This window comes from Pteropus vampyrus, unplaced genomic scaffold (assembly GCF_000151845.1).
Source record: "Pteropus vampyrus isolate Shadow unplaced genomic scaffold, Pvam_2.0 Scaffold7, whole genome shotgun sequence".
NCBI classification, from domain to species: Eukaryota; Metazoa; Chordata; class Mammalia; order Chiroptera; family Pteropodidae; genus Pteropus; species Pteropus vampyrus.
This window is the reverse complement of record NW_011888788.1, coordinates 11041151-11067540: the sequence shown is the minus strand read 5'-3', so window position 1 is coordinate 11067540 and position 26390 is coordinate 11041151. Positions and strand designations below refer to the sequence as shown.

Sequence of the window (26390 nt, the reverse complement as noted above, 5' to 3'; positions counted from 1 at the left end):
AGAGAAGAAAGTAGATGAGATGGTTCCGGTTTGGGGATTCTAAATTGTTCATGATGTTTTAAATTCCAAAACATCATGAACAATTTAGCAAATATTTAGGGCATATGAAAGAGTGGAGTCATGATAACCAATAAACTACATCATTTACTAAAGATCCTTAAACTTAGTTTTCAGAATTTTGGAAACGGTTGGACAAGATCGATTTCTAAAATATAAATGCTGAAAAAGAATAAGAAATAAGGAACATAAATACTTACAACTGATCGAATGTTATTTTCTTTTACCAGCTTCAGAGATGATTTATAGCAATTTGCAAGGTCTTCCTTGTGGGAACCATTAATATGGCCTCTTGCTATTGGCCCTACAGTATGGATGACATCTATAAATGCAAAAGGAAGGAAAAATAGGATAAGCGAGATATTTTTCACTTTTCACATAATTGGTGCTTTATTTATGTTAGGTGTTTGTGTTGGAGCCTGGAGACAAACAAGCTAAGAAATACTGATGATGCGAATACTTCTCTGGTAAAAGACTTTACATAGTACAGCCTCCTAAAGTAGGCAATTTTCAAGGAAGGTGATAATTGTGAAAAGGAATCCTCTATCAATAAATTATTCCTTCATAATTGTCCAGATCCAAGTGAGACATATTATAATATAAGATGTGAATAATTGGCACCCTGGGAAAAGACAAAACTTTCTTGGGAAATAAACGAAGATGCTATACATCACTTTACTTGTAAATAAGACCATAGTTTCAGGCATTGTACACAATAAACAAGGGCAATTTCTGAAAATATGCCAAGAGAATTTATAATAATCAGCAATAACCTTGAAAGAAATAATTTTAAAACATTCTTACCAATTTTAAAGTATGACCTACCGATTCTTACATACATGAGGAGTGCTAGGGATAATAGTCCCAGATAACTACCTAATTTCTATTTTTTACTCTAGCGAAACTTTCAAAAAGCAATCTATACTTTTCTACCTCTATTTATGTTTAAAACATAAACCTGATTTTTCTTTTGGCATATAAAACTAGCCATCATGATATCTTTTTAATATCTACACATACACAAACTTTTAAATTTTGAATCATAATGAAAAAGAACTGTCTTAACTTTAAAGTCAATAAAGAGTATTAAAAAAGTGAATTTTAATCAAATTAGTTTAAAATGCCTTAAAACTCCTGCTTTCCAGTCTTATCTGTTAATCTGGATGATTAGCCCATTTCACTGATGTAAGTAACAACAACTAATAATCAACTTTGATAATTCGCTTTCATATTGTTAGAACATTATAATGAAATGAAATTATTCATGTTGGCTAATCAGTACCACTTAATTTAAAAAAACAATGATGAGGGAATAAAAACAAATTACGAAAATTTGACTGTGTTATAGTTTTAAATTGCATATGAAATTTAAACAGCAGAAAATAAGTCACTAAGAAAAAAAAAAACTTTGTAGATTGCTTGCTAAATGTCAAGATATTACTTGATTGATGTTTGAGAAAATCCCCCAAATAGCAATTTCAACTTTTACTGTAAGGCAGTATCAAATCATTATCGGATAACATTAAAGATGATATCTTGTGATCAAAATAGGCAGCAACGTCACCAGTGAGCTCATGCAGATATTATTTCACAGGCAAACGTGATTTTAAAAAAGTGAGAACTGCTATAATAAAATGAAAGGATAAAAGGGTATTAAGTTGCATTTATCAAAAAAAAAGTACACGATTTTTTTAAAATAAAAGTAACGAGTAAGAGTTGCATATATTGAAACAATACAAGTACTGTATCCTATGTAGTAAAGTTTTATATATTTTACAGTAGTTTCTGTTTTACATGAAGAAGATTGTAGTTAGATTTATGTTCCCCTTTGTGGCTACTTGTTGTTTGTGCCCAGGTATGATAATTTGACAGGGCAACATTTCCCAAAGTGAGTTTAGTAAGATAATGGTTTAATGGTCAATTAAATTTGGAAATCACTGGGTGAAACTAAGTCAAACCAGTTACTTTCATGCAGGATCTCTCTGGACATTTAGTGTCTAAGGGTACATTTTGAGTCTCCATCATGGGGATAACAGAATGCTCTGTTTCTTAAATATGTTTGACTACTGAAACCTGTGTTTTGCAGAGCACTTCATGGGACAAAGTTTCTGCAAATTAATCTTTGGGAAATGTTCCAGGAAAATTTGACATCCTCTTTGCATTGCTGAAGGTGAAGTCCATGTTTTCGTTTTTGTTTTTTCCCCTCCTTCCCCATTGCCTCTGTACGTCAGACACTTAACACCGAAAGGAACAAAGGGCTGTGAACTTGGTTTTCTTATTTTATGGATGAAGAAGCTCAAGAATAAATGCCTGTTACCTGGGGCCATAAAGTTGTGTCTACTTGAGCCAAGTAAAAACAAGGCTTAGGGGCATGAATGGGGAGAAAAGAGAGAGAAAGGAACCCATGAGATCAGGAAATAGTGACATAATAAACTTTTTTCTTGTTTTTTTTTTCTCTTAACCATCAATGTCCACATAAATTAAATAAAATTTATGAAAAATTATTCTTTGCATTTCTTCAGTTCTCCATTTAAGTTAAAAGTCTAATAATCAATAAACAAAAGTCTCAAACACCAAAATATTAATCTCTGTATTTTATGCTCTATACTACATTTGAATGTCCAAGATCAAGTGTTATTACCAACCAACACAATGACCTCTCAGATCTACAAAGCTGAAGGTGAGTCAATGTGATGCTCGAAAATAAATTCTCTTTGTTATTTTAATTGTTCATAGTCCATGTGAGTAACTCTTCTACACCAAGGAGTTTCTCTTTTTCTGTTATTATAAAATTCAATCAGGAATCCTGCCTTCTAATTCCATCTCCAGGCCTTACTCACTGAGTATCCCAGATGAAGCCATTATTTTATTGGTCCCTGCCTTGGTTTCCTATCTGCAACGCAAATCAGCTACCTTGATTATCTCTGTGGTCTCTTCTGTGCTGTGTGGCATTACTAATATTTAACCTTCTAATGGAGACGGATGGAGTACAGAATGATGCCTGTAACGTTAAAGGAAACCTCAAACGTGCTTAAGTGGCTCTCGAGCCTTGTGAGTCTAAGTATCCATTTTTAATGTGAATAACATTATAGACCTCTCTTTTACAATAATAACTTCAGAATTCATTGATTGAGAATAAATTAGGGACAAACAGCCATTACATCTTTAATGATGCTTTGTATTAATTTATATTTCATTAAACACAATAGCACCTTCACAGGGGTTATATATATGTGACATATATATGGACAATGCTTTATTTTTCACATAAATGTGTGGATCTCATGGCATATATAAGATGATGTAAACATAAGTGTTTAATTTGATTCCTGGTGCATGCAGAGGCTCAAGAAATGGTAATCATTACCACCAGCATCAACAGCAGAAGCCCAGGTATCTTGAACACATAAACTGAAATGACAGAAGGAGGCTCTTCGACATTTACTGTTATATTTTTATCATCTCTGCTCTGGTATGGAAAGAACACTAGACCATTAGATCTAAGATATGATTATAAGTCAAAAGTCCCAGATCTGTACTAACCAGTTGTGTGACCTTTGCAAGTCATCCTCCTCTTTGTGCTTCCATATTCAAAGCAAAAGAAGGAGTAGAATTAGATGGCCTCTAAGATTCCTTGCTGCTTTTAAATATAAGTCCTCCTCTGCACGCCTGTGAAGAATCGATCTATATATTCTAAATAGTCTCATTCTTATCCAGATAAATGAGCATCGGTCATGGTTTAAATTTCTCAAACATGCTTATACAATGAAGTACAAATTGGCCCCACCCCCAGAAAGAATGTTTTAACCATAGCTATCAAAATTACAAATGTAGACTCCTTTTGATCTAGTAGTATTATTTCTCAGAATGTATCCTATAGATTATATGCTTACTCATATGCAAAATGTCATTTAAACAAGTCATTCACTGCAACATTGTATATAATAGACAAAGATTGGGAAGAAACTAAATGTTCATCAGTAGGGGACTAGTAAAATAATTGTATTTATACAATGAAATATGTTATATGAAAAGGACAATGAAGGCCTTATGTATGGATATGGAAAGATATCATAGACATATTACAAAAGAATAAGGAAGGAATGAATGAATGAAGGAAGGAAGGAAGGAAGGAAGGAAGGAAAGATGAAGAAGGAAGAAGAAGAGGAGGATGAGGAGAGAGAGAGAGAGAGAGAGAGAGAGAAGAAAGAAAGAAGTGAGAGTCTATGGCCATGCCACCCTGAACGTGCCCAATGTCTGATCTCGGAAGCTAAGCAGGGTCCAGCCTGGTTAGTACTTGGATGGGAGACCACCTAGGAATATCAGGTGCTGCAGGCATTAAAAAAAAAGAAGAAGAAGAAAGTAAAGTAAAGAAAGAAAAAGATGCAGAGTAGTATGATATTAGCATGCTACATTAGTGTGAAAATATCATAGGTGTTGGAAAGAATACACGTTTGTTTTAGCTAATCCCTGCATAAAACACCTCTGGAAGGATTAACAAGCAATTAACTAATTGCTTGTTACCTACTAGAGGAGTAGTGAAAACTGCAAAGATGGAGGCAAATATGGGAAATAGACTTTTTAATATTTACTTCTTATATTTTTGATGTTCAAATTATATGAATACATCTTTTATGCAAAAATTAAATAAAGTATTGAAATAAGGAGTATATGGCTTATTAAACCATGTTTCCTTATCCCATTTACTGCGATAGGTAAAGACTATTGATGTGCTTTTCAAAAATGATCTTATATCACAATAAGTATAAAAATACTCTTAAGAGAGATATAATTCCAAAAGAGTTTACAGAATGACTCCACTAGGTGTATCTTTCCTTCATTTTGCTACTCTCAATTATCTCACGATATAAAAGTTATTTTCAGATAAAAATAGAATTTAAATGATAGACAAAGGGACATTGTTTTCATATGTGGCTAGTACCTATCTTTAAAGTTTTACTATAATTTTAATATGCAAACTGAGTACTACATACCTTATGGTGGAAATGTAATACAAGGATATACTTCTTAGGTATCTCAATGACCAAAGAATTTTGAATAACAGTCAAGAAGTTTAAGAAATTAAAAAAAAACAATATAGACTACTTAATCTATTTTTTCTTATTCAAGAGACGCAGAGAGGCAGAATAATATGCTTAAAGTCACAGATCAATGTGGGAAGACACAAATCACATTGACAGTATGAATAAACTTTTCCCAAGGTGACTACTTATTGAAAGAAATGACACACATTTGTATATATAAATTTCAGCACGTTTATCATGAATTCCATTATTTGAGCCTCGTACTTTGTATACATGCAGATACTATTTAGCTATTGCTGTGTAAAATAATACTCGAAACATGGTCATAATAATAAAAAATTTATTATATCTTTTGTGATTTCTCTGGGTCAGAAAGTCTGAAAGGGCTCAGCTAGGAAGTCTGACATAGGTTCTCTCGCACGGTTGCAGTTAGTCTGTGGCCAGCAGTGGAACAGTGGCGAGCTATAACAGCTTAAGTCTGGACAGGACTTTCTTCCTGTTCATGTAGTCTCACAGACTCTCCATGTGGGCTAGTTTGGGTTTTCTCACAGGATGGGGGCCTCAGAGAAGTCAGACTGCTCACGCAACAGCTCAGAAATCCAAGAACAAGTGTACCAGAGGTGGGAGCTGTGTCATCCTTTATGACCCAGTTTTGGGAGTCCCACAGGGTCACTTACCACTACCTCTATTACTTGCAACTGTCATGTTCATTTTAAGTGGAAACACAAAGACCCCACCCTTGATGGGAGGAGTAGAAAAGAATTTGTGAACATATTTTAAAATATTTAAAATGCAAGACTCCCTGGACGCTTGGGGCTTTGTTCTGCTTAGCATATTTTTCAATTACAAAGTCTTGTGATAGGTAAATAAGAAACCATAGAAAAGCTGATATGATTAAATCTACTGTCATGCAGCCACTATAGAAAACTGTATGGAGGTTCTTCAAAAAATTAAAAATAGAATTACTTTATGATTCAGCAACTCCACTACTGGGTATTCATCTGAAAGTACTTGAAGATATTTGCACTCCCATGTTCACTGAAGTATTATTTACACCAGTCAAGACATGGAAATAACCTAAGTGCCATCGATGGATGAACAGATAAAATGTGATACACACACGCATACACACACACAAATATTGTTTAGCCATTAAAAAAGAAAATCTTACCATTTGTAACAACAGGGATGGACTTTGAGGGTATTATGCTAAGTGCAATAAGTCAGACAGAGAAAGACAAATACTATATGATTTCACTTACACTCGGAATCTAAAACAACAATAAAATAACAACAAACAAAAAAATGAACTTATAGATACAGAAAACAAATTGGTTGTTGCCAGAAGCAGATGGCAGAACTAGATGAAAGTGATCAGAAGGTACAGACTTCCAGTTGTAAAGTAAGAAAGTCCTGGGGGTGTAATGTATAGCATGGTAACTATATTCAATAATACAGTATTGTATATTTAAAAGTAGCTAAGAAAGTAAAATTTAAAAGTTCTCATCATACAGAAAAAATCTAATACCAGTATTGAGTTCTTAGAACTATTATCTTGATAAGAGAACTGCTGATTTAATAAAAAAAAAAAATCAGAGTTAAGATTAGAATGAGATTAATACATTTATTAATTGTAAATATAATCTAATTTAGAGATCATAGTGTGATTGTAGCTCCTATATAGAACTGTTTGTTCCAGCACCAGTACTGTTGCTTCTTCTGTCTTAAAATCTGGCAGGAACTCATGGACAAAGGAAAAGGCAGGGATGGCTATTGGAGAATCAATATCGTATCTCCATATGAGCAATAAAAGTATTGTTTTTTCTATGAAATAATCCAGCTCCACATTCAAGAAAGGAAAAGCAGCTTTCATGTGTTTGAAGCTTTTTCCCACACAAGTGAGGAAAACCAAGAAAACAGTAATGAAATTTGTACCTTTAATCAATATTTCAAATACAACCCCTTGATGAGGTATGGAAAATGAGACAGCAGGCCCCTCTGTGCTTATCAGATTAAAGTGTGGCAAGACAAATAGAACCTGTTTTTGCTCATCTATTTCTGAAATCTATCAGTCTATAAATCAGCTCTTCTGTTTTAAAGCTATAACTACCTCATTGTATTCCCCCACCTCATTTAATCCTAGAAAATTAGTCTGAACTATATAGAAAAGGAGGGTAGGATAGAAGATTTTCTTTAAAGGAGTTGGGGGCAAGAGCCTACTTTCATTTCCAAAAGTGTAAATTAAAAAATGTGTGATTGGAATCCCAAATAAATATTGAAAGCACTAGCATTATTTACAAAGATTCAATCAGACTTATCTTTGGCAAAACAAATGCAGCAAAAAAAAAAAAAAAAAAACATTCTGCAAAAAAATATTAGCGCAATGAATTTTAAAACAAATGAGAGAGCACATATATAGGTTGTTCTCATCGTTTTCCATTTGAGAAGCAACTGCGCTGCATTCGAACTATTAATGAACAGTCAGACCAAGTGTAGAATCAATTACATGTTGCTTTCATTCACTGCACTCTTGTATTCATAAGCATAATCGGTCCATCTAACAGACTGCATAATGATGCCATGCCCTGTCAATCATATTCAAATTGCATGAATTTTAAGAAGAAAACTAATGCATGGAATTAAATTGATTTTCTTTTCTAAAGCTACAACCACAAATCCAAGCACTAAAGGTATTATTTGTAAAGCTTATTGGCCAATATATATGATAAACACCACCAATCTATGACCTGAAACAGAATACTTGAAGTTCATTTAACAGGAAATTGAATTACCACCTGATCGCATTACAAAGTAAATGCTGCTTTTTCTCTCCATATAGGTCAATGTTTTCATATACACATTTTCAAAGCTTGTTTTTATTATATTTCAAGAAACAATCAATTGTCCATAAGATGTTCCTTTTCAATCTGCAGCAGACATCAGTTAGAATGTATTTCAGCTATTGCTCTGCAGCATGCTTCTAAGTTTGGATTATTCTCTCACACATTTCTTCAGCTGTATGATGGATTTCTTTCCATGTCCAGAAAGACTACAGTCATCTAACTCTTTGAAATAAACTAGCAGTCACCATGTTATTTTCTAGTCCATTTTCCTATGAATCTGTGAGTTGACCTTCCCCTCCGCTCCTGCCCCCACTGTTTTTAGTTACAAAGAGCTTTTGGTTTACCTCTCTTAGCCTCCTTGGTGCTGTGGTTTCCTGAACAAGATATCCATGTCTTAAGATTAAATATGCAGTTGCTAAACAACATTTGCATTTCTCAGCTGATAAAGGCATACAGAATACACTGTTAAAGCTTGAATGAATACACCAAGCTCAGTTTGAGATTTGATCCCATTTTTATGAGAATGTAATAATGTAGCCATATTTTTGGACATCATATGCTGATAATATGTTTCATGCTGTAGTGGCTTCAAAGTTGTGAGGTTTTAAGCTTAAGTGATGAAGTTTAAATCACTAAATATTATCTGAGCAATTTCTACCAAAATGTTGTCTTCTATGTTAAAAAAGAAAAAAAGGAAGGGGCAAAGCTCATCTTTAGTTGTTTATTAGCTCTCCTTTTCATTCCAAAGATCTATGCAAGGTCAATCCTATTGATGGGACTATGTCCTGTTTCAGTTGGAGCCTTACACTTAACCGTCCATTTTCAACAACACAGATTGAAATTTATGTAAAGGAGATATCCGCAGTTAGCCATTTATAGAACCTTTGAGATTCCACAGGGTACTGGGGGGTATCTACATCACTACAGCATTATTTCCAACAGAGAGGGGTCTGAGAGAGACTGTGGGAAGCTGAATTATCTGCAAAATTCCAACATTCACATCATTTTAGAATGAATCCAAAGAGAACATGTCCTAGAAGGAAGTGAGTCAAAAACATGGCATTTCTCATGCTCCAATAGCAGGGGCGAGAGGAGGTGGAGGTCCAGATAGACAATATGACTTTTTCAAAGAAGATAATAATAAGATCTTTGTTCTGGTTCAAGTGATGGCAGTAATTTGCAGTCTTTTCAGAGAGATGTAAAACCAATACTTTATTAAGACACAAGGGAAAAGCAGGCTTTAAAATCCTATGTAGTGGGTAAAAATAAATGAATGCTACTTCCCACTCAATGGTAACTTTACAAATGCAGAATCTAGGCTAAGACAAAAGTGTGCAGAGGGGTCAATGTCAGGACATGCAGGCAGATGCTAAGGTTGCCTGTGCTTGTTTGTCATCAGTCTTCCTTTATAGCTCTCTTATCACTGCAATTCTGGACAAGAAAGACTCTACTGCAATCATTTACTCAGTCATTAATTCTGTCCTTTATTCAATGAATATTTATTGAGAATTTACTATATGTCATATACATAGAGCAATTGCTCCATTAACATGCACCAAAAAGGTCTTATGCTTTTTTGACTCCAAGCATTTCCTGGTGTCGAGAGAGCCTCTTCATCTCTGCTTCTCAAAATCTTTCCCATTCCTTGAAACCCAAGGAGAATTTGCCTTCCTTGAAGATATGATTCCTGAACTCCAGTACATAAATTAATTTTGAACTAATTTCTCCTCTTTTGATCTCCAATATCACTTATATTTGATCATTTATATGATTAACATCAACAGTTCTGTACTCACAACCAAGAAGATTCCATCAGTCTGAAATCTCCAATAATACAGCCTTCTGCCTGAGGAGGCAGAGCATTTCCTGTCATTGGAGACAATCAAATATGACTATATAAATGCTGTGAGATTTCTTCTAGTTCTGTGATATTATGATTCTGTGTTTCCTGTCTTCATATGGAGATTCTATGTTTCTGCTGTAGGAAACATGATAAATCTATGTCTGAGTTGCCCATAAAGCCAATAACTCTATAGTAACAGTTGCTTAAGGGATAATTAGTAAATTTGTGGGTGATTAAATAAAAGTTGGCTCATTATAACCAATCTAATCAGAAATGATATACCATATTAGAGAAAAAAATGAGGTAGAAAGGATAATCTAGACTGGGCAAGCAATGGAATGTAGTTAAACTGGTTCAGATCATTCAACACAAATTTTTATTGAACTGAGAATTTGTTTCTTCACAGAAAGACTTAGCAAAGCCTTATCAAATATTTATTAATACCTACCTATAGATGATTTTTTTTTAAAAAAGACTCTAACATGATCACACTCTTTTACAAAAGGTAAGAGAGTCTTTCCAAAGACTTATGACAGAAAAAAAATGTGTCGTGATTCCTTTGCCTTTTTTTACAAGAGATAATAAATGCATTTTCTAAATGTGTCATTTCCCTCATCTGCATATAGCTCAGTTTAGAATAAATTTGCTTTGTTCTAGAGATTGGTTTTGGCTCTCAAATCACAAAATGAAAAATGACAGATTCTCTTCATATCTTCTCAAAAGATTAATGGGATCACTGTTCACATTTCTTTAAAAAGTGACATTTGGGTATAATGAACTTACTTCTCCATCAAAATAAACCAGGTTTAATTTCTCTCTGAGACCGGTGCATTCATAGGACAGTTCTGGACTACAGCTAGTTATACCTGTACTCTCATTTAAGTTCTACTCTTATGATATACACATGCACAGTAGGCTCTATGCCTAATTTTCTAAAGGAATACCCATATTTAGGAAATGTAAATGATAAAGACAGAATATTTTTAAAAATTAGATTAACATAGATTCTAAAAGAAAGAATATGTGGAATATTTCTATACTGCAAAGTTATATTTTCATGAATTAACTTACAAATTTTAACAGTGAAAAAAGGAAATGAAAACAGGATATGAAAAAAGGATAAGAGAAAGTGAGAATGACAAGATATTTAAATAATAAGGACAATGTCACTAAACCTTTCCACAATGGGTATTTGCTTTAGCATAAGATGAATAGGTTGGCTTATGTTGCTCGACCCCAGGATTTGGTCTACATTCCCACCTGCTTCACAGAGATGGTTAGCTCCCTGTGCACAATAGCTGTTTCCAAACTTTTTTTATTTCAGGACTTCTTTACATGCTAAAAAATCATTAAGGACCCAAAACAGCTTTTGTTTTGGTGGGTCATATGTATCACACAAGAAAACAAGAGCACACATATACAATTAACTATCAGGAAAATGATTTAATCACATGTTATGTAGCCTCTGGAAAACTTCACTGTACATTCAAGAGAGAGAGAGAGAGAGAGAAAGAGAGAGAGAGAGAGAGAGAGAGAGAGAGAGAGAGAGAGAGAATAAAAAATGCAAATACTTCAAAGTATATTATTATGAACATGGCACTGACTTCATCAACCTCCTGAAAGAAGGGTCTCTAGACCACAATTTGAGAACTGTGACAGTAGAGCTTCTTGTTGTGCAGATCTAGTAATTAAATATAAATATTTCCTAGCCTAATGCAAATGGACATCATTAACTACTTTATCTGTCCTTAAGGTTGAAGAAACAGACCGTGATTTCTTTCAATTATATAGAAAAAACCAGATGTACTGGACTTAAGAAACAGTATTTCTTTTCTTCAACTTTTATGTGACTTAAGGCAACTTTAAAAGAGTAATCTTAACTAAATGCAATCTTTGTCTATTTTTCAGTCTTTAGAATTTAGACTAATTTCTCTTTCCTCTTCCGTGAGATGGTGATTAGGTCATTTCTACTTATCAACCTCTTGAGAATGGAAGGGAGCTTCCATGACAATGGTTTCACTTCTTCGTGCTTCTTCCATTACAGAATGAGTTGGGAACTACTAAAGGAAAGAAGAACAGCTAATATCAAACCAGGTTGGCAGGAATGAAAAGGGAGGTAAATAATTCAAGAAACTCAGAGGTAAACTGAAAGATTTTGATGATGGTTTCAAGGTGGGTGAGAGAAGAGAAAGGGAAGAGTCAAAATTGATTCAAAGTAACTTCACTCTGGGTGACTGTAGGGATGACAGAAATAGAGAAATTAGAATAACTATTAAGGTCTGAATTATTTTATTGCTTAATAAGTCTTCTGAAAATCTATCCTTAACATAAAAAATAAAATTCAGAAGAGAGCCAAGAATAAGAGAAGGATCAAGAAGAAAAACATATAAAAATTGTACAGTCGAAGATAATTAATTTTCCTATAACAAGGCGGCCATTTAAAAATATCTTTTCCTCCTTCCTTGCCTATTTTGGGTCTGACATAGAATCACTGAGAGGAAGAGAATAATCACCGAGCCTTTCAAACATAATTCATTGTGAGACTAAGATTCAAAGAGGTCTACATGTGCCTTTACAAGATTGTTTAGTGGCAACTATTAACGTAAAATCATTCAAAGAAAAAACCAAGAGTACTTTCATAATAACTCAGATGCCAAAAATAAAATGTTTGCATGGAAACTTTGATAATTAAATAATGAATATCAAATTTTAAAAGAAAGAAATACATATAAATAAATAAGTAACATCTGTTGACTGATTCTCTAGTAATATACTATTATATAGGCCAATGTATAAAAATTCCCATTTTTATTCAGAAATGAGGCCATGGCTAAGACGATATGATAATATGACAAGAGAAATAAGAAGACTAAAAACATGGGCAGATTTAGTGTGAATAAGAAAATAATCATATTACAGAACAATGTCTAGTGGTATCAGAAAGAGATGGTCACTAGATTGTATAGTTATAATTAGATAGCATAATATCAAGAGAAGAACAAGAAAACAAGCCGTCATATCCCAGTGGAAAATCACACTCACCAAGTGGTGAACTTAGGCGAATTACTTTTCCTTTTCTGCTAAAAAATGAAAAAAAAAAAATTTGCTTCTCACGTTTGTTATGGATAATAAAATTTGTATTATATGTGAAAACATCGAGCACAGTAAATGGCATTGTAGTAGGTGATGAATTCTGACTTGATTATCATTAATACTTGTACATAATTATATTCATAATGTACATAAATGGGATAACAGTAGCTCTTTCAAATTTAATTGTATTTAATCATTACACTTTCAAAATTCATAAAAATTCATATTAACCAATTATGTCAGAATTTATATTTTACTGACATCTTTGCTTCCACTTCTTGGATCCCTGGTCTTCTCTTCCTTAAACTCAATTATTTATTTATTTATTTATTTATTTATTTATTTATTTATTTATTTATTTATTTATTCCCAGTATATCCTTCACTAATTCTTTCAGAGATGGTCTGTAGCTATGAATTTTCAGAGTCACTGGATTTTCAAATGCCTTGTTCTCATTTCTGAATGCTAGTTTTCCAGCAAATATAGATCTAGGTTCATATTAATTTTTCTCTCAGAATTTTGAAGATTTTGCTTCATTCATTTCATGAGAAAAAGCCAACTGATCTTTAAATCTCCACGAATAAGCTGGATTTCTTTTCCTCTCCAGAAGCTTTAGGGACTTCTTTTTTCTTGGAATTCTGAATTCTGTGTAAGTTCTTTCAGGACAAAAAAAAAAATTCTTTTTCCCTTTTAGTTATGAAGTTTTTACTACTCTTTCATTTCATTAGAATTCCTAATAGGTGGGTTTTTATATGTCTGGGGATAAATCTCAATTGTCTTTATTTTCATTCCAATATTTTCTCAGCTGTACATTCTAGAGTATTTCCTTGACTTAGTTTCTGGATTGGTAAGTCTTAAGCTGTTTCCTTTCCATATGCATCCCTTCATTTGAAACTTTTGTTCATGCTGTAACTTCCAAGAATTTTTATTTCTCCCCCTCTCATTGGAACATCTTTTCTAACTTCTACATGTATCATAAATCACTCTTTTCTTTATCAGACTTTTTTACTGGATAGAAATCCCTTTATTGTCTAGGCTAAAATGTAGTAATAGCTATCTCTTAGTGGATTTGAATTCACTTAATGTACATCTTCATACTTCTTCATACTTCTATAGCCCTATAAAATTTATATGAACAAGATACAATTTTTCAATCATCATTTTCAATACTTTCAAAATGGAAGCGTAATTTTGGATTTCGTTTATAAAAGTCATCATGAGGAGGATTATTTTAAAGAGTGGAAAAACTTTTGAGAATACTTTACGTTATATGAGATAAAATAAGGTTATAAAAACTGACATTCTAAAGAGTGATGTTAGAATTATAAATAAACTTAAAAAGACTATTTGAAATTTTATCACATTTTTAGTTCTAATTCAAATAATCCCTTGGCAGGGTAGCAATATTAATAATAAAAAAAAAATTAGTAATGTAATTCCTGACTAAATTACACAGACATTTTAAGAAGGAATGTATCCCTCATGTAGTTAACTATGGAATATAAAAATTGCTAAGCCTGTCACAGTTTTTATTATATTAAAATATGTGATTTTATTGTTCACTATGATAAAACAGCATATATGACTGAGTTGAAAATACACAAACACACACAACACATAGAATAAAAAGAAATATATTCAGTATTTTCATAACTCAAAATATATCCATTCACAACATACTAGCTATTTCATAGTGCTTCTTTTAGAACTGATGACGACATTGTTCCAAGCAAGACCTATTTTAGACCTCACTTTTAAAAATATTATACACATTAAATAAAAACAGATTACATGTTTACCAGAAGAGAATAGTTCAAATTTGAAGAGCTGTTTTTAGATACCTAATTATTATGTATTAATATAAATCCTATTTAAACTGCTTAAACTAACAGGGATATTTATTTTTGCCCTAAACATTAACTTTATATGCCATGTTACAAACTTAGTTTTCCAGAGATATTTCAAGCAGAAATACATCGAGCAGCTGAGTTATTTTCCAAAGTATCCTTGCTGTGCAGCATTTCAAATACACAGAGGACAATATCAATAACATGTTCTGATAGTGTTTTAACAGTTTCAATGCTCAATTCATTCTAAAAGCCTAATATCTTAATTCTCTTTAATACAATAAGTGAACTGCAAGAGTGTATTTGACACTGCTATGCAATAAAGACCTTAAAGAACAACAAAATTAATCTTTCAAATGGAATTGTTATAGACAATTTTATTGATAGAAGAACATAAAAATTTCCATATAATTAAAACAAATATCTTTGCGGGGGAGGGGGCAAGGTAGATAAGGGTAAAGAGGGTCAAAAAATAAAAAATAAAAAATAAAGCAAATATGCTATTTCTTATCTTTTAATATTCTTACTAATTGGGAAAACTTCATAAAGAAAACACAAATGCAATCGATTTATAGAATTTCATGAAGACAACTTTGGCCCCTTTTTTAAGTGTTTACTCTGGGCCTCAGAATCTATCCTACTCTGGAAGAATACGATGGCATTTCTCTAAACGGCTCAAGTTACCAGTGTCCTACACACAATCAGAGAAGAATGAAGCCATAGTTGCTCCTGGCCTGGGAGATAGAGAAAGCACAAAAGGCCAGAAGAAAAATGAAGGATTTTCCTGTTGTTGGAAAACAAAAGTCCTTTTGGAATTTTCTTGTGATAGAGCATTTCCCTTCTTGGGGCATGGTTGGCTGTATTTCTAGCTTCTGATAAATCTGGCTTTATCACATTATTCCAGTGAAATCTCTAAGGACCCATCAGAGATACTGGCCCTCTCACAAACCATTTACTTTACTGATATCTTCCTCATTGTCCCTAATGATGTGCTTCTACCAACTTGCATGAATGCCTTCACTCAAGAAATAAAGCTTAGAACAAGAGGAATGAACACCCTACTTAATAACATATCCCAGTTCCTCTCATGCCAACATATTGGCACTCTTTCACTTTTATGGACTTGGCTTATCCTAAATTTTTTTTCTATCCAGAGTGAACTCTGTGCCAGAGATTTTGACTAGAAGAGAAGAAGCCTCTGAAGAGTTTGGCAAGAAGACCACCCTATATGTATGGCTTTTGACTATAGCCATGTTCTTGTTGTGTGCCCTTACTTATCCCTAAACTTTCACTGTGCCAACAAACCATCTTCTCCTTTTGCACCTCTTAGAAATCTGAATCAGTGGTTCTCACACTTGAGAGTACATCAAAATCATCTGCAGAGCTTGTAAAACAGAGGTTGCTAGGTCACACTTCCAGAGTTTCTGATTCAGTAGGTCTGGGGTAGGTGTGGGTGAGGACCAAGAATTTGTGTTTCTAACAAGTTTCCAAGTGATCCTAATAATGATGATCGAGAAACCACATGCTGAAAACTACTAGTCTAAAACAATAGTGGCAGCCTACTGCTCTCTTACCAATATTATACCCAAGTTTTCACTTGGCACCCAATATTCTGACCTTGATCTTGCCAAATGGATTTGCATACCAACTGTACCCCAGTTATGAATTTTGACTTACATATTATGTTAATGCCCTTGTTCTGTTTACCTGTGTGTCCTCTCCTATTCTGCCATGCCTTGTTGTCACACACACTGACAATCTATAGTTTTAAAAGTTTCTGTGTAGATATCCAAAGCAAAACTTTGTCTTGTCCAATCTCTAGTTCATATAAATTACAGCAAATAGCCACAGAGATAAACATATTTTGGATAAAGGGTGTCGTAAGAGAGCTCAGCCTGGATTAAATGTCAACAGAACATTAATTCCATTAGTTGAGGCATTGACTGAAAATTATTTAAATTATAAGAAAATTAGAGTGTGTGTACACTAATAGTGAGAAGAAAGAGAGTTTAAAGAACATATGCTTCTGAGTTAGGTCAAAGAACAAACAAGCCAAAATAAAGAAGAAAAGCTAAGCAGGTAATTTGGACTTTGATTAAAGGAGAGGTCAAAGAAAAAAAAAAATTTAAATGGCTGTAAAGAAGATTTACAAATGATCAGTAAGTACATGAAGAGATGTTCAACATCTTTAGTTATCAAGGACATGCAAATCAAAACAATGAGCTACCACTTCACACCCACTGGGACGACTATAATTAAGACAGACAATAATAATTGTTAGTGAATATGTGGAAAAATTAGAATCATCACACTTTGGTGGTAGGAATGTAAATGCCATTTGGGAAAACAGACAGTTCCTCAAAATGTTAAATATAGAGTTACCACATGACCCTGCAATTCCACTTCCAGGTATCTATCCAAAAGAACTGAAAACATACGTCCACACAAATGCTTGTACACAAATGTTCATAGCAGTATTATTATAATAGCCCCAAAGTAAAAACAGCCTGAATGTTTAACAACCGATGAATAAATCAAATTCATATCCGTACAATAGAATAATATATAACCATAAAAAGGAATGAAATACTGATACGTGCTACATCATGGATAAACCTCAAAAACATTATGCTAAATGAAAGAAGCCAGGCACAGAAAGCCACATATATGATTGCATTTACATGAAATGTCTAGAATATGCAAACCTATACAGATAGAAAGTAGATTAGTGGTTGCCAAGAATGAGAGTCTGTTGAGAAATGAAGAATGACTACTAATAATTATTGGGCTTCATTTTAAGGTGATGAAAATATTCTGGAATTAGATAGTGGTAATGATGATTGTACAACTCAGTGAACATACCCAAATCACTGCATTATTCACTTTAAACACATGAACACACACACACACACACACACACACACACACACATACACACACACACACACAAAATGGTGTTGGGACATTCCAGGGAATTCAGGTACATGGTAGTTAAAACATATTTGGTAAATGGATGCCTGAATAGCTGAAATGGATCATTAATATTGACTATGTCCAGAATATGAAAAACATAAAAGGCAACACTCTACAATAAAACTGTGAAAACAGAGTTTGTCACACTCTGCAATCTGTCTAGGGGGCACCTAGAGTGCAATTGTAAGGCTCATAGTTTTTCCACTAGGGTCCCATTGGACAGAGCCTCTGTGACTGTATTTTCTACCAATAACTGGACAAAACGCACAGCAAAGAGAACTACTTGCTACTCCAAACTGTTTATGAATGTAAGGACTGAGAGCCACTTCCATTTTTCACAAAGTCTGTCTGGATATTTCAGTGTAAGCTAGTCAATTGTCCAAGCACTCAAAATACATCTTAAGGTCATAAATAGTTAGCAGAGGGAGGCATCATTTTCAGTGATGCCTGAAATCACAACTGTTCAGTTCTCCATTAGGAGATCTGGAGTCTTTAAATGTGGTTAGGCTAGCTAACCACAGAGCTTATACCAGAAATAGAATTACAAAGACTCATCATATAAAGTGTAATTTTTGGTTTTACACATAAACCCTATGAAGAACCATTTTTTGCATGAAAAAAAAAATGTAGGTCAAACACATGTAGGCAAAAGTTATCATCTTAGGAAATTAAGAAGATCCATCCCACATTCTTTCAGGAAGATTTTCAGAGTCTGTATGTTCTGGCCCTTGTTTGTTTGCCTTCATCATTATGTAAAAGTCAGAGATTTATGTGTGTTTATGCTTATGCATGTCCAGTCAGCCTCATGCACAGATATCTCTGTGATATGTCTTTAAAAAGACACATTGAGAAGGTTGCTGCATCCACTGCTGAAGTTTGGTATTTGAACACATCTTTCTCCCTGTCTCTCCACCAAACCTGGACATTGCCGGTCTTATCAAATCAGACGACTGGACTTTCAGAGACACTGAGACTGTACAAAGAAAATTACAGCTATTCTTCAATAAATGCTTACCATGTGGCAACCACTCTTCTAAGATTATTTTAATCTTTTCCTAACTTTAGCACTGACCAAGATCTAGTATTAGAAAACATGAAAAACAATGCAAAAATGAGCCAATTTTGAATCAAGACTGAGCAAATGGACTTCTCCTTATTCCTCTTGCTAAATGCCGCTAAAAATCCTAGACAATGTACAGAAAATATAAGAAGACTCTAAAAGGTGAAAAGAAAAAGGCAAGCCTTGCGATCCAAAGAATGACACAGTGGTGAGTCCCTGGGTTTCCTTTTTGGCTTCATATATCCTGGACTAGTTATTTGGAGGAGCCAGCTACCCCAAATAGCCAACAAGAGGAGACAAAAAAAATCCCCAAGAATAACATACTCTTTCTAGCCAAAACAAACAAACAAACAAACAAGAAAGGATAACCTCACAAAAAAGAAAGACAATAACTGTCCTACTCCAACAAAATACCGCAGACAAAAATCGGCTCCATCTCTTCTCCTGTCGGCAAAGGCCATGTGGGGAGCCTCGATTTCTAACCTTGCCCGGCAGTAAATAGGTGTTCTCTGCCCCAGGTGGCATCAGAGGACAGTGAGTGGGAAGTCAGAGATTTCATCCCTAAGTGGTGGTAACAAGCTCCTCTCCCTTATGTGAGGACCCTGGACTTTCATCCCCACCTACTCCAGGATGTCATAGAAGACCAGGTAGAAAGCTAGAACTTTCTTTACCATTCAGCAAACCTCCCACTGCTGTGTCAGTGAAGGCTAACTGGGGAGCAGGAACAAGGCAATCCTCCTCTTTCTTGCTGGATGGTATTAGCTGAATCCCACCAGGAAGCTAATACCAGCAGAAACCTGTCACTTCTTTTTCTCTGGAGTGTCAAAGGAGGCTGAGTGAGAGTCTGGACTTTCACTTCCAATTGGCAGTAATGAGGCAGCACCCCCCATTCCTTTGTTGGGGTGGTGAAGTGTCAGAGCAGGCCTCCTAAGACAGTAGGTTTAAGTATAGAGTCTCATAACATAAATAATATAATAGAAAAGCACTCATTATACCAAGAACCAGGAAAATATCAATTTGAATTAGAAGAGACAGCAGACTTGACACAGATAATACAGATGTTAGAACTGTGTGACTAAGATTTTAATGCAACCATCATAAAGATACCTCGATGAACAATTATGAACACGTTTGAAACAAATGAATTAATAGAAAGTCTCAGCAAAGACTAGAAGATATAAAAAAACAAATGGAAATTTAGAACTAAAAATACAAGACTTCAGTGGCTGGGCTTGATAGTGTAATGCAGAGGACAGAAGAAAGAGTCAGTGAGCTTGAACAGAGAACTATAGAAATTACTGAATCTCAACAATAGTGAAAAAACAGACTTAAAAAGATGATCAGAGCCTCAAGGACTCATGGGACTATTACAAAAGATCTAACATTTATATCACTGGAGTCTCAAATAGCAGAAAAAAGACGGAGCTAAAAATGTATTCAGAGAAATAATGGCTAAAATTTAATAAAATTTGACAAAACATATAATCTATAGATTCAAGAAGCTTAGTGAATTCCAAACCAGGTAAATTTAAAGACATTCATACTAAGATACAGCATAACCAAACTTCTAAAAACTAAAAACAAAGAAAAATATCTTGAAAGCAGCTAGACAGAAATGAAACCTTATCTGTATAGGAGAAGAACAATTCAAATGACAGTGGGTTTCTCATCAGAAATCATTGAGGCCAGAAGGAAATGATACATTTTCAAGCGATGAAAGAAAAGAACTATCAAACCCAGAATCCTATATTCGATAAAATTATCCATCAGGAATAAAGGGGGAAATAAGGCTTTCTCAGACAAAGAAAAACTTCTGTTATCAGAAGACCAGACCTACCCTAAAAGAATAGCTAAAAGACAATTTGAAACAGAAAAACAGTAAAAGACATTTCAGAGAAATCAGAAAAAAAGAATAACAGAAAGAGCAAAAATATAGGAGAATGAATAAACAAATTGTGTTTCAAATAATAAAATACTACTGACCAGTGAAAGATAAAAAGCTGTTGATATGTGTGGCAAAGTGGGTGAATATCTCAGACCTTATTCTGAACAAAAGAAAGATCATACAAAGAGTACCTATACACACCATGTGTTTCCACTTACATGAAGAACAGATAAAACTAATATATAGTAAAGGAAGTTAGAACAGTATTTGCCTTTGAGAGATGGAGATTCATTGGATTGGGTGTGAGGGAAGTTTCTGGTATGATGGAAGTACTCTCCATATTGATTGGTGTGTATACATTGCCAAAACGCACCAAATTATGTATTTAAGATTTTTGCATTTCACTCTATGTAAATTTTATCTCAATAAAAAAAGTTTCATAATATATTAAGCAATAGTTCCAGGTCTGTTACTGTTCCACTCTATGATTTTCAAAGAACATAAGTAATGGACGAATATCTGTAATTGGCAATTTATTTCTCTATTCATATATAGGTGATATTAAACATTTCACGGGATACAGCAAATTTAGGATCAATATTTGCTTTTCTAATTCTTTATATTTGAAAATGAACTATGTACTTAAGAATACTTACACATAAATCATGATTCTTTTTTAAAGAATCAAGAATTTGCTCTGTAGCAAAATAAATTGATTTCTTCATGCTTTCATCACACACATACACATGTAAAGCAAAGAAGTATCTTCTTATCAAAGTAGTTTTCAGAGGGATGTTTAAGACAATAATTTATATCTACAAGGGGACTATTTTCCTCCAAATTGCTTTACTGTCCAGCAAGAAATAACACAAAGTTGACTCATTCTCTGTGGCAGGCTATATTATCCAAATATAGCTACAACAATATCTTCCATCCCACATGCTCTTCTACGATTGTGACCTCGCCACTCCTTAATCAAAAGCTTGAGTATAAATCTCCTCCTAGAACCTCAGATGGCTGTTGTGACTGGTTTATGACCAATAAAATGTGCTGAAGTGATGCAATGAGACTTCAAACGGAAGGTGAGATGAAGCTTTACAGGTTCTGCTTTGGTCTCTTAAAATATTCACTCCCTGGATGCTCCTTCCATTCCTAGAGAAAATATTCTGTGCAATGCTGTGAGAAGACAAAAGCATTCCAGTTGAGCTCATCCTGTGAGTTATCCCATTCCAGGTATCAGACATGCGGGTGAAGAAGCCTGCAGATGATTCTAGTTCCTAATTGTTCAAATCTTTCCCAGTAAGGATCCATACATTATGGAGCAGAGACAAGCCATTAGAGTTCCTATCACACAAAATCTGCAACCTAATAAAATAGTTGTTGATTCACTCCACATAGTTTTTGGGATGATTTATCACAGCAGTACAGAATTGAGACATTTTCCTTCAATTTGCTTAATTCCCTGAAAGTGATAATATGATGTTGACTCATTCTCTAATGTGGATACGATCACTTTTGAGTACATTACCCTAAGTACCTGAGGTTCAACATTTGATTTAACTTTTGGATTGACTTGAATCACGCTTTAATGGTATCGTAGTCTTTTTTTCAATATTTACTGTCACTGATTCTGATGACATTCACCCACCTGAAGCATGCTATGGGGCTCTCTCTCTCTGTCTTGATGTTTAAATTCCAACATATACCATCTGATGATATTGGATGAAATTTTGAGCCTCATCTGTAAAACTGTCATATTAATAGTTTATTCATGAGGACTCTTGAGATTATTAAAAGTAATGATTAAAGTATAGTGCATGGCACAGGGTCTAAGTCCCCAAATTTATAATCATTATTAGATTCACTCTCTCACACATATGGAACATTAATTTATCTGTAGATTGATTAAAGGTTTATGTTTCTTCTATACACTAGGGCTTTTCTGTCCCCTAGTATAAATGAGAGGGTTTTCAGCATCTCAATTTCTGGTGGTCCTTTACTCATAACTGGGGCTCCTGGAAGATTCCATGTCATTATTTAATGGAAGCTCTTTCTTTCCCAAGCATATAAAACAGCCGCTATAGTATAGAAACTCCCTGAGAAATGCCACCAGGAATTCCCATTAAAAAGTCTAATAAATGTTTTCCAACTAACACATTATGTTCTAAATTTATATGAACAATCTGAGCAAAAATGGTCTTGGCATTCATTTAATGGAAATATTACAAAGGCAAATTCATATGCAGTTTATTGGACAGTATTCATTTCATCATACAGGAGCATTTTCAAATTAGTTTCAGAAAAAGGGCACTTTACAATAAACTTTTAATTTCAAGATTTGCACGAGGTAAGGGCTGAACATTACAATAGGCCAGGTACCATGTCAGCTCTGATATATTACAACACTTCTTTATGAGCACATTACAATTCAGAGAACTAATAATAAGAAGTGATGCTGAGATGATGAATCGATCTATGCAATTAGAACTATTAGAATTCACAAGAGTCGGCAGGCAATAATCAAACCCTTTTCATGCTGCCCATTGCAATTATCTTTGCACTTAAGAATCAACAAAGCACATAATGACTTGCACTCGATTAAAGAATTCACAAGAAATGGAATTTTAATTAGTATGTAGAAAATTTGGGCCATTTATTGCTTTACAGGACAACAGATTGTGAAAACTAGTTGAGGAGTTAAAAACAGGCAGCAGTAATAGATGTTTGCTGATCATGGTGAGGAATTTGGGCAATGGAAATTTCCAATAACTCCCCTCCTCCCCTGAAATTACAATTAACAAAGTGAACGTACTATTGAGAATGGGATAAGCAGTAAGTGGATGGACTGTTGATATCATGGTTGATTGATAAAACAGATATCAAATCCATTCCCAATTTTTACTTTCCCAAATCACAATATTTCATAGTATTTACATAAACATACACACACACACACACACACACACACACACACACACAAATATTCACTCATACATAACCCACATTGGATTCCACAAATATCTATTAATTGCTATCTTTCTGTAGCAAATAAAAAATGTATATTTAGAAGAAGTGGAATTATTAATTCAATATGTAATTTTTTAAAGTTCAGTCAATAATGATTATGCTTAGTCAACTTGCAAATTTTTTGTTAACTATGAAAAACTGTTATGTAATGGCTGCTTGTTTTTAATAATGTTTATTTACAACACACATTCTCTTTAATGCATTTGATCTTGGTCAAGATTAAATTGCCTTAGTTTAGTACATCTCAGATAAAAGTAATAGGCTTTGGCATTTAGCACATAAGTTAATAGAAATTCATTTTTGTTAAAAAAATTTCCTGGATATTAGGTAAAAGGTGCCATGTTTATAGATAGAAAATGTCAAATACCACTTTACAATGCAGTCAATTTAATAATATACTTCTCATGCTCAATTTATCATCTGAAAAGTTAGTCTAAAATACAAATAGTTGAGAAATGTCCACAATGACTGTTGCACTCTGTGAATAAAGGAAACAAACAAAGATTAAATACAATAGCCCTCCCCGCTCAGTTCATAAAACAATCAGGAAAGTAAATTAATATTTGCAAAAATAAATCATTGATTCAATCCCCAAACAAAACCAAATTTTACAAGAAAAATTCTGGAAGTCATTATCTGTATTCTATTTAAAAATCTTATTTAATTCATAGTTGAAAATTATGCTAATTTGAGATGTAAAATTTGAACATTTAAAATGTGGAAAGTATTAGAATAAAGATTTATCCAATGTGGCACCTGATATTTTAAATTTTTATAATAATTTTAAAAATTAAATGTGCAATTACTATAACAAGAAGTTAAAAACTTCCCCACTTAAACACCAATAAAGAATCTGTGGCAGAGACTGAAGTTTTCCACCACTACCTCCATTTTATTCTTTCATCTCAGTAACAGAAACTTAATATTTAGCTGAGTTTGTTACTGCCAAGGAATAAAACATTACATTTCCCAGCAGTCTTCATCGATAGATATGGTCATGTGATTAAGTGTTATGCAGAATCTTAGTAAAATCTGCAGAATTAGAATGACACCATTTTGCTCTTCTTCACTTCTCTTTTCTTTCCATATGCTTATAGTGAAATCGCAGAGATTTATTCTCTGAACCACAAATAGAGATTATGCATTGTGCCATTTTATAACTTTTTAGCATATAGAGTTTAAATAAACTGTAGAGTGCTAACAAATGCACAAAATTGAGGTTCCCACTGACCTCCTTAGTTAATGTGGTTTCACTTAGTGTTATATTACACAAGCTGTCTGAGCCATATGCCAATTTTACAAAGCAAATTATACACATTTTAAATCTACTTCCAGTGAGTGGCATATTTTGCTTAAGCCATTCAAAAATTTAAACATGATATGATCACGTTGGTGAACGAAACACGGTCTTTTAAAAGTTTCAGCAAACACTATAGTCTGTTACTAACAATGCTTTAATTTTTTCTCACCTTTGCCCCAACAAAAAAAAATGGGTTAATTGGGTGACAGGGTAAAACATTACAAAGAAAACCAGATGGAAAAATAAGGCGATGGCAATTTGACCCAAAAGAAGGTTGTTGACTATATAGTCATCAAAATAGCATGTAAAGTTTCAGTATTTAAATCAGTCATTGTTGAACTCAAGAGTGAAAAAACAAAAGAAAGGCCATCTGAATCCATGACGGTTTTTTTACTCCATTTCTCCTTTAAAACCAGCAGACATGATCAAGTACACTAGTGATACCAAGTCTTAGCTGAAACTATGAAAGCCACATTTTTAAAGGCTAAGATAAAGTTGAAGACAGGTTTTTGATAAGAAAAAAAATATATATTTTCTTATTTTTTAAATGATGATTTATTCTAATAAATGTTTTAGCATTTTGGATTTCACAGCTACAGTATAATTTGGCAACATTACAGGTTACATTTCCAGAACTACATTTTTCTATTTGACTTTCAGCTTCATTATTGAAAATAAATGCTGCATGGTTCTCTACATTTCTGTTTCTTGATATTGGCGGTAATGATCAGGTGGTGATAGTCACTTCTTTTTATGAATAAATGATAAAACGGCTATTTTGGTCCTCATTTTTCAAAACAGAGAAGCATAATTAAAATAATTTAACAAATGTTAAAACAGAAATAACTATCTAAAAATGAAAATGCAAGCTACAGGATAACATATTTTCAAACCATATATTGATAAGGGGTTAATATCCCAAATATATAAAGGACTCATATAACATAATAGGACAAAAAATAATTAGATTAAAAATGGGCAAAAGATCTGAATAGACATTTTTCCAAAGAAGATCTACAGTTGGCCAACAGGTACATGAAAAGGTGCTCAATATCACTAATCATAAGGGAAATGCAAATCAAAACCACAATGAAATATCATTTCTTACCTATTAAATGGCTAGCATCAAAAAGACAAGAGATAACAGATGTTGTAGGAGATGTAAAGAAAAGGGAATACTTGTACACTCTTAGTGGGATTGGAAATTGGTATAGCCACTGTGAAAGACAATATGGAGGTTCATCAAAAAATTAAACATAGAATTACCATATAATCTAGCAAGTCCACTTCTAGGTATATATCTGAAGGAAATGAAATCACGATGGCAAAGAGATAGCTGCACCTCCATATTCACTGCAACATTATTTATAATAGCTGAGACATGACAACAACCTAAGTTGTTTATTTATGCCACAAC

General features: G+C 33.6%; 1 protein-coding gene across 1 annotated transcript in view; it reads right to left on the bottom strand.

Moving 5' to 3' along the window:
- MACROD2 (MACRO domain containing 2) overlaps window positions 1–26390 on the bottom strand; it is a 1889795-nt gene that overhangs the window by 765397 nt on the left and 1098008 nt on the right. Inside the window, exon 6 of the mRNA XM_023536764.1 lies at window positions 258–379. Coding sequence (XP_023392532.1) covers window positions 258–379 — 122 coding nt within the window. The remainder of the gene's footprint in view (window positions 1–257; window positions 380–26390) is intronic.